The sequence below is a fragment of the Anarrhichthys ocellatus genome, unplaced genomic scaffold (genome assembly GCF_004355925.1).
Source record: "Anarrhichthys ocellatus isolate YVR2014 unplaced genomic scaffold, GSC_Weel_1.0 scaffold12, whole genome shotgun sequence".
NCBI lineage: Eukaryota > Metazoa > Chordata > Actinopteri > Perciformes > Anarhichadidae > Anarrhichthys > Anarrhichthys ocellatus.
The window spans coordinates 3,632,737-3,642,672 of NW_022280042.1; the positions used below are offsets into that span (position 1 = coordinate 3,632,737).

The window sequence follows — 9,936 nt, forward strand, 5'->3', positions numbered from 1 at the left end:
GTGTGTGTGTGTGTGTGTGTGTGTGTGTGTGTGTGTGTGTGTGTGTGGCTGTGAAGCATCGCTCTCTCAGGCAGAAGTAGATCTGATCAGGGTCCCTACAAGTTTCTGCGTATACACAGGAGAACGCTCAACCCAGATTGGTTCAGTATTTAAAGACAAGCGTTCCAAACACAAATCACCGAAGGTGCGCCGCAATACCAAGCGATAAAATGAAATGTTTATTCCGCCGTGGATGAATGCTCTCCAGTATCTGAGCCCAGGCAAGCACGTAGTCCTCAAACATTACAAGTAATCTTGCATTTTACGCACCCTCTCCCTTGCCTTATAAATCCTCTTCTTTATGTATATGACCCGAGCAGTTACAGTACATCAATTGTCGCAAGTCATTTTCTGCTAGCTCGCACTGTATCGGCTCAATCAATCTCCAAGTGCTGTTGACGTTCAAGGCTATCGCTCCGTATTACCGCCCGTCTCCCTGCCCCGTAAACATACGCACTCATGTACACCACATGTGATTGGTTAACTTTGTATTTTTTGCAGGAACTCCACATACTGCATGAAGGTGTCCATGTCCCTCACGGTGGCGGAGAATGACACAGACCTTTGCTACAACTCCAATATGAGGTTATTTGAGAAGGCAGAGCTAAGCAAAAGCAAAGACATTACATGCCCGGGCATTGAGGATTATCTGCATCCAGGAGTGGAGCCTGAGATTGTGTGGTACAAGGTAAGATGCCCCCTTTGTATTCGCTATTCTCACAAATATCCACCACTGATGTTATTCCCTTTTAAATGCAGAAGTGTAAGATGTTGTCTAAACAGAGGGCTCTTTCACCTGAAACCCATCATGCACATCATTTGAAATGGGAGCCTTTCAATTCAAATTAAAAAGCTACTTCACAGGAAGTTATTTTATACATCTGAAGGATAACCCAGTTCAGGTCAGCTATATTCAGATCTAATTAGCTTCAAATACAATCTCTTCTCTGACTTCTGAAACTAAAAGCATCAGCGAGATAAATATAAAACCGACAGAAATAAATCTATTCACTGAGTACATCTCTTATTTCCTCTGTTCTGACCCCAAACTTTCTCCTCCTCCTCACGGAGAGTTGTGACGCCCACAGTGTACCTGACCCAGTCTGACCTCCCGCGTCCCAGAGGCCACTTTGATTGAGCCGTTCGGGTTTTGGGCCCAATTCATCAATCGATAAAGTGTGCTGGATTAGGTGGCCAAAAGGCTTCTTCATGTTCCCACTGAATCAAATTATGATAGCAGATAATGACTGTGGGCTCCACACCCTCCAGTTATTGGCTCTCACTTTGTCAGAGGGGGCAGATTGAATTCTGGGAGGCCTGTCTTGGACTACAGTTCGAAACAAAACCCCACAGTGCCCCAGTTTCCTTTGCCTCAGGTGTTCTGTGTCCAGACTTGGTTAAGATGGAACACTGTCGTGGGCGACCCATGATCAAAGGAATCAAAAACTGTTATTTTTGGAAGTTACGTAACAGTTTTTGACGCTAAAGTTACTTCCTGTTCACAAATTAGATTGCTTTGGATTGGGTTGCGATAAAGATGTTTCTTAGCAACTGATTTACACATTACGAAAGTCTTAAACTTAAGCTAATGTCTGAAATCTGGCATAATTTGAGACGAGGTCTCTCTACCATAACTGTGTGGAAAGCTGTAGCAGTTCTTTCTGACAGCACATTTAGCAGCAAAGGGCTCTCTATAGACGTAGCCTCAATATGCTTAAAGCTCATGTCAAGTAAAAGTCTGTTTCCTGCTGATTTCAAACATTAGTTCCACTTGAAAGCCAATGGTGACACGCGTGTTTTCTTTATTCCCCCCCCCCCCCCGTGTTTTAAATAAAGGAATGCAAGCCAAAGCAGTGGAGACAAACCATAGAAAGGAGGAAGGACACTCTGTCCATCAAGGAAGTACGGGAAGACGACATTGGGAATTACACATGCGAATTACAGTTTGGGAACTTCGTGGTACGGAGGACGACTGAGCTGTCCGTCACAGGTAAGGAACTTTTTTTTTTGACATTTACTCAATGCTGCACATCCTTTGACTGAAGAGTCATCTCAGCTACTTTTGTTGAAAACCCTGGAAGAGATACTGAGAGCCTGAATTGTTGCAGTGCTTGCGACAGCAGAAAGGAATGCCAGTAACTGTACACTGAACACCTCATATTGCAAATATACTTATATTGAATGCATTCCAAAACAAAAGTATTTCCACAAAAGAATATCCTCATCGTTGCTCGTGCCTTTGTGCACGGTGTCGGGGGATTGTGTTTTTTTTACACTGTGTTTTTACAGATTGAGCTTTTTAAAGCTGATCCCTGCACCTTTCGCCTAACTGTCGCAGTCAATAGCGTCACTGTCTCTCTCTCCGACTTCTAGGCTACTTTAATTGCTAAGTAGTGGAATTCACCTCCAGCACCAGCCACCTCAGCACTTTTTCTTAAGGCTGTTAAAATATTTAAGCCCGGACCTACAGTGGGTGACAGATTGCTTGCCACTGAGACTGCCACAAACAATGTTGAGACAAAATGCTTCTTTAAGTTTGTCATCACTGAACAGAAACACATACAGTAGCTAATATTGACTTACATTATCTTTTTTTCTATTAGTGCTTGTTTCACTACACTGCCAGTTCCCTCTACCAGGCTTTGCATTCATCGGATGAATAATATTAGGACCAGGGCCAGTCGTATTCCTTGCTCCATTTATAATGGACGGATATTAAAGATGTGCTCTATTATACAATGTTCATTGAAAAGTGGAGCTCATGTTCTTTTAAGTAGAAGTGTTCCTGTGCTCTGGGCAATTGCACACGACAACAGCTTCCCCTCCCTGTGACTCATTTGGCTGAGTGGTGGCTTACGTCTGCAAGAAAACGAACCAATGCAGGATGTCGCAGACCGAAACGAAACGGAGAGAAGCGAAGAGGTTTCGGACGGACGAAAGGCGGCGTTAGATTCCAGCGCAGCTGCCATCGCGCGTTGTGGGGTATGAGGGTCAGATAAAGTGTTTGCTGTAAACTCCTACTTGATGACACTTTATGGGTCCGTTGAAAGAGACAAAGACAGACTCCATTGAGGGGAGAGCTAAGTCATAAATCATTTTCCCACCAGCCTCAAAATGTCATCATTGGGGAATAGTCTTAATCTCTCTGTCTTCTTTGGAGACATTCAGCATTTCAAAACAGGTGGCAAAAGATGACTGATGACTGGGCCATGGCATTTAGGATTTTTTAGAAATAAACACTCTTCCAGCTGTGTCTGTCTGTGTTTACTCCCAACTCCAGTCTGTCTGTAGCTGTGAATGTGTCTGTTTTTAGCCTTTTGAACCTGTCCAGGATGCACCCTACCTCCTTCCAGCTCTCACAACCATTGAGCAGTATACACAATGGATGGATGGATAACATCAGGTTTACCTGACGGTTTGATTGAACATGACATGAACATGACAACACTGTGTTCCAGCTGTTTATTGGTTCACTTAAATGTACCTTTTAGGATGCAGAGACCAAAGTTGACTTTTACTGTAAGTTACAAGATACAATATTGCCTCCAGGAAACAAAGTGTTCTACAAGTTCTCATTGTTCTCTCTGAACCTGGAGCGCTTTTTATCTTTGGAGAGCAATGCCACTGTTCACTCAGCTTCTGGCTTGGTTTCCTTCTTTTTAGGCAGAATTGCTCTCCTCTGAGTTTTGGATAGTTTTGTTGTCTGTCTTCGATTGAAGAAGTTTTGAGTTTTCTTACGTGGTGTTTTCTTTTGTGCTGCCGCGGTGGCTGTACTGATCATGCTAACTACCCGGTTCTTTTGATCTGTCTTCTACTTCTGTTTGCTGTCGCTGCTTCAGTACTCATGAAACACATCGCGTCCTATAAGGAAGGGGGGTTTTGTTCTTGGAAAGAGCTTTGTGCTTAGACCCAGTCAACTTCTCACTCCTCACAATTAATGATGCAAGACCCTGTCAGTCAAAATGATCTCGTTTCCCTCCAAAAATGATTCTGATGTTGAAAGATCCACCGATTTCGTATTGAATCAGTGTCCTCCACCAGATATAATACTCAATATTATTGTGTGTGCAAAACATTTGACTTTGTCTAATTCTCACTATTAATCATGATAACAAGCATTCTAGGGTTCAATTGTTGAGGAAATTGTCAGCCATTTATTCCCATTATATACCCATCTAGGCCAGTGAGGAGAAGTGTGAAATTGAAAACAACATAGAATCACAATTGAGGTTAAAAATATTTATCTACCAAATAAGAGGAGCCCTAAGCAGGATCTTACCAGAACCTTGACTTTTAAGAGACTTGTGGGGCTTCGGTACAAACTTTGTCCTAGATACAGTGGAAATGCAAGTTTGTAAATCCCCTTGAACATGTGTTTATTGCAGGTACCTGATAGATACACATTACGTTACAGTAAGTCCCACAGATCTGCGGTTCGGACTTGACCTTTGGATCTGCTTTCCTTCCAGGGGCGATACCAGTGTTGGTACCACCACGTTAGGCATGCCCCTGATACTTTCTCTTTTTATGTGGAATAGGTGTACATGAACCTTTATGTAATATAATCATCAACCTCCCACGGATAATTCCAATCCACCATCCAAACCCCTGTCACTCCCCTTTCTATCAACAGCCTGCAGGCCCTCTCACAGCAGCGCAGTGGGACAAAAAAGGTCAGATTCCACGTGATTATAATGAGCACCACTCAAATCATAATGAGCTCCCTCGCTGGGTAACAGGAAGCCGCATTCATTTTTAAATAAAATGTGCGGTTTTATGACTTCTTTGTATGGTGCACCGTTTGATGTCTTAGATTAAACACCGCAGACTAAAGGAGCGGTGATGGAATGGATGCATGCAGGGGAGCAGCAACGTTGGTGTGTAAAATAGACTGTCAGTGTAGCTAATGAGCTGGGACTGATGCTGTTAACCTGCTTTTCTAATTCTGAACCAGCACGCACAACGTGTGTTTGGTTGGGGAAATGATGTAAAGCATGTAAACCATCGTGAAAGTATCCCTCCACATACAATTTATGACTTCCTCCTCCAACCAAATGACGCATTCACCGGATATTTTTCCTGTCCTTAAAGTCTGAGTGTTTACGATGGACGGATTGGATTCTACGGTAGCTTTGTGGTTGAAGCTATCCTCGTTGCAACCCTGTTTCGACAGTCTTTCAGTCTAGCACATTCAAAAACTATTTATCTCGAGTGAACAATGGCTTTTCTCTAGATGGCACCATTCTACATCAGTGTACTGCGTACCGTTGAATATTATTGCACTGCGACTTGACTGGTTGGAAATGAAAAAGAACTATTTTGCTTCCTCAGCTCAACCGCTGCTCTTGAATGAGGGGAACATTTCCCCCCCGATATGTGTTTCCTGCTGTGCGTTTGTAAGCCAGAGGCTATTTTGTGCGAATAAAGACAACGAGTTAAAGAAGTGTACAAGTTTAGAACATGAATTTTAAATAGAGAACAAGACTATTGATGGACCTCACAGAGAGTTGTCTAGGATCATGAATATGAAGGTCAAACTCAGAAACACATTGTTTGCTAAATACAAATGGCCATCACTTATAATATGCTTACAATGAGATCACTGCATTTAGTCATCTAGATCAATTATATATTATATATAAACTTTTAAACTGCTCTCTTTTTCATATTGCAACCATTGAGTTTTTTATGTGTCCTTGCCCGGCACTTCTCGGACGTCATCACCTATAATATATGCAATCCTGTCACCGTGATGAATGCTGTTTAAGCTGAAACGTATCGATCCTTTATACTTCAGTCTATTGTTCTCAAGGAGCAGCTAAATGACTTTAGTTTTGCTGAGGAGCACAGACAGCTGATAGAGTTCAGGATAACTTCAAACATGCGTTCAGTATTGAATTATTCACAGTACGAACTCAGTTGGTGAGCGCTAAAATGTTAGCAGGGCCTCTCTGTTCTTGTTAAACCGAACAAACAGTTTACCTCTTCAGTGAAATGGGACACGACTCTCTCGCATCTCTATTCTGCAAGGTATAACTCCTGCCAGCACCATTTGGTGGCCATGACAAATTCCCTCTCCCATCCCTGAGTTGACTCATTAGCATATGAAAGAGGTTGGAATACAATTGCTCCTTTAATTGATGGAAGATAATTAATCTGGCCAAGGTGCCGGTGGAGAAGAGAAGATGATGCACTGAGTGGAATCTGAGAGTAATCTTTTTCTTTTTCCTTTCTTGGGAATTTATGACATTGTGTAATCAGCAGGCGCTTGATGAGGTTTAATAGTTTTTTCACATTTTTTTTCACATCGTCACCTTTGATATTTTTCTCACTTTATTAGAGAACATACTTATAAATAAAGATGAAGCTTGTCATTATTCTGTAAGTCTTCTATCGTCTCCTGCTGGTGCTGGAGCTCTTCAAGAGTGGGAGTTATTCATTAGAGCATGGCAGGGTTAACGTGTGTTGTAGACGTTAGCAAAAGACCTACAACTAGATACTTGGTAGATATTGGCGCTTGGTTTATTTCAATTTCTACAACCACTTGCATTATGACCTCCACACCCTCATGATGTTCTGAACCTTTGGATCGGTCAGTGGGAGTATTTATTTTCTCACCATGGGCCTTCAACCAGGCCTGTTTTTATGTTTCTGATGATGCATAATATAGCATTCTTGGATTGTATGAATATTATTTCCATGATTGCACTCTCTAAGTAATTAGCATTAAAACTATATTTTCAATATTTAACATTTAAGCGACTGTGGGGCGACTGTGGCTAAGTGGATAGCAGGGCCGTCTTTCAATCAGAGGGTCGGCGGTTCAATCCCCGGCTCCGGCTCTGCTAGTCGCATGTCAATGTGTCCTTGAGCAAGACACTTAACCCCCTAAATTGCTCCCGTAGCTGTGCCTCTGAATTGTAAGTTGCTTTGGATAAAAGCATCTGCTAAATGACTGTAATGTAAAAAAATGACTGTAATATGCTAATTGGGCACGTACAGAGCAGCATAGCATTCATTTGGAATCGTGTTTCTGGCCACATGGTGAATTTAAATCTAATATGCACTCTTCTATTCTGGACCAGCTAGTTACTCATTTTTTTTCTGCCGTGTGGTGCTGAGCAGGTAGCGTTTAAGAGCTTTTTCGCTGAAAACAGCCAGCTCCATAGGGCGAAGGAAAAGTGCAAAGCCAAGTGATAATTATCCGTGGGTCACCGGGTAGCCTCTTTCACATATGAGAAAATGTGTGAAAATGATGCGTAACTTCAAAAGAAAAGGCAAACATCTTAAGTCAGTAGTGCGACACACAACAGCCTTATATTTATAAATTGCTTCCTCATTCAAACATGATTTTTACCTTGTAACAATATAGAATGCTTAACGCAGTTTGCATTTATTTATTCCGATTGCGACAGCAAGGATAGGGAGGGAAGAAGAGGGTTGGTGAACATGGGAAGGCTTGGATGGAAAGAGCTACAATTCCTGATACCAGCGTCCTTGATCTTTGTAATAGTATGAGTGACAAAATGATCGACAACTGGTAAAGAGCTTTCAATAGCTTCATGAGTCCGATTTAAATGCAATTTCCAAATGTTTCACAAAACACAATGCCGCTGATTGACCTCGTTAAAAATAAAAATGCCAATAGAGTGATAAACGGTGAACCTGAATGGAAAGGAGATCAGCGTAACCTCACCATGCAGGTTCCCTGCGAGGAGGAAGCTAGCCTTATTATGAAATGCACTTCAAGCTGAGTGAAGAGCTCTTAAAAGCATGACAGATGACGCAATTTGTTCAATTGATTATGATTCATGCATTTTTTTGTGCCGCTGCTTATCTTCTCAAATGAATTAGTGGGTGTCTCTGGAGAAGACGAGGAGGACATCCCATGCACATGTACCACTGCATAAGCTTGTCTCTCCAAGTAAAAACACAAAATCAGCAAAGCAAACTGCAAGATAATGGATAACCAAATACCAAATCTAAAATGGCATGGCATTTTTGTTATTATAGTGTTGGTGTTTTAAGATTTATGACACCATATTTTCCTTTATTACCTCCTTTTTCTGCCTCAGCCCTTTGTGTCGCCATTTGTCACGTTCCACCTCTGCCACACTCTCATACCCCAGTCAAGACCAAATATCAATCAGAGGTGAAAGGCTGAACCTGAGGCTTTCTTTTACAGCCAATAATGGAAAGTCTCAAGCTGGGCTTTGACAGTGGCATTTTCTTCTTCCTCCTCTTGTTCTACGACAACCAACTAAATTGTATAGTCAGCTGTGGGTCCAGATTGTAGGCTTTGTTGCGAAAGGACATAGCCATGATGAGGCCATTCACAATTCCATATGACATATTGCAACATGGGGTTAATCTTACATTTTGAAGTGAACAATAGATTGAATATGGTGGTCAAGAAAGATCAAAGCAGAAGAGGAGAAAAAGCTGACGATGTAGTGCAGCTGTCCTTAGCCTCCACTCAGACAGAGACGGAGAGGTCAGATAAAAGAGTTTTAGTACAGGACTCTACCATTGTACAAACTAAGTGTGTCATACAACAGTTAAAGTCATTTGCTGAGACCTGCACTGGACCACTTTGCACTGAAGAAAGCCTGAGTGGTGGCGAGAGGTATCTTTGAAACACTTTGTTGGAATTTATTATCTAAAAGTCACGTGAGCAACAATTTACTTTCAATTTTTTCATCATGTTAATTGCTGGAGAGGCCAGAGGTTATGAACAAATTGTTTTCACAGAAGCGTCACGCACACACTCACTCATTCACTGCTATTAATAAGGAAGTGTAGTATTTTCCTCAGCTTAAATTCATTACGGGCCGCGCTCCAGTGAAGATTCCCCATCACTGGCCATACTACATGACATAATTGGGTCTCATTTATGTTCTTAGCTGTTGCCGCTCTTATTTGAAGATGTAGGTTGATGAGTCAGGTGTATTTTGGATAACATTTATTTTTCTTGTGCAGCTTTAATTTGCAGAAGGCACATCTTTCGTAGCTTCGAGGGCGATCAATGAAATACTGCTTTTCCTTCGATGGATCATGTTTCTTATGATAATATAATTTCATATCATGATATCAACATTTTGATAATGATGTTGAAGTGTATTTAGACTTTAATTACCTACATGCAAGACCGGTTGTAATGCAGTAGTGGTGCTTGATTCCAAATTCAGAGCATACTGTATCTATGATTGAAGGATCTCCTCTCCACGGCTCTGAACACGACGGCTGAGCTTGCGGCTAGCAGCTGTCCACTGTGTCCAGCTGTTTACCAGAACTCCATGTTTTCAGCAATGCCCCCATCCCCCTGTGGTTTGGCAGGCTGTTTGTTATGCGTTTCCCCTGCAATCGCTACCCGACCCGGCGAGTCAAATCAACCCTGGGCTCTGATCAATCCACCAGCAGTGTGTGTGTGTACACTGTAGTGCACACTCAGCATCTCGGTGGGTTTCCACCTGCTGGCGCCATCAAAAGGAACAGCACACAGGAGATGTGATTGCAGAGGTAACACCAGGGGAGGAAGTGGGCGAAAGAGGAGAGAGAGTATCTGAGCATGAAGCATGTGCAGAGCCCAGTGTTCTCAGACTGGAGGCTGTCATTTTACTGAAATGTGTTTATTGCTACCAAAACATGTGTTTTGAGTTGCATGAAAAGGAGGTTTCAATGTTATTGTTAGATACGGAGCTTTGGGGAACCTAGCTCCCTGCATCTGTATCCCTGTACATTTTCAGGTTTGTGTGGGGACTGTTTGCTCCCATGAAACAGTGACAGGTAACTGGCAACATTTCTCTGGATGCCTGTTTTGTTTGGCTCGGCCTGCCAGATTAGCGCCCCCCCCCCCCCCCCCCCCCCCCCCCCCCCCCCCCCCCGCAACCGCACGCC

General features: G+C 42.6%; 1 protein-coding gene across 2 annotated transcripts in view; it reads left to right on the forward strand.

Moving 5' to 3' along the window:
• The window catches only part of LOC116385934 (interleukin-1 receptor accessory protein-like 1), a 199,005-nt gene that overhangs the window by 88,078 nt on the left and 100,991 nt on the right, over nt 1–9,936 (forward strand). For both annotated transcript variants that reach the window (XM_031851711.1, XM_031851712.1), the window contains exons 4-5: nt 541–727; nt 1,876–2,029. In XM_031851711.1, coding sequence (XP_031707571.1) covers nt 541–727; nt 1,876–2,029 — 341 coding nt within the window. The remainder of the gene's footprint in view (nt 1–540; nt 728–1,875; nt 2,030–9,936) is intronic.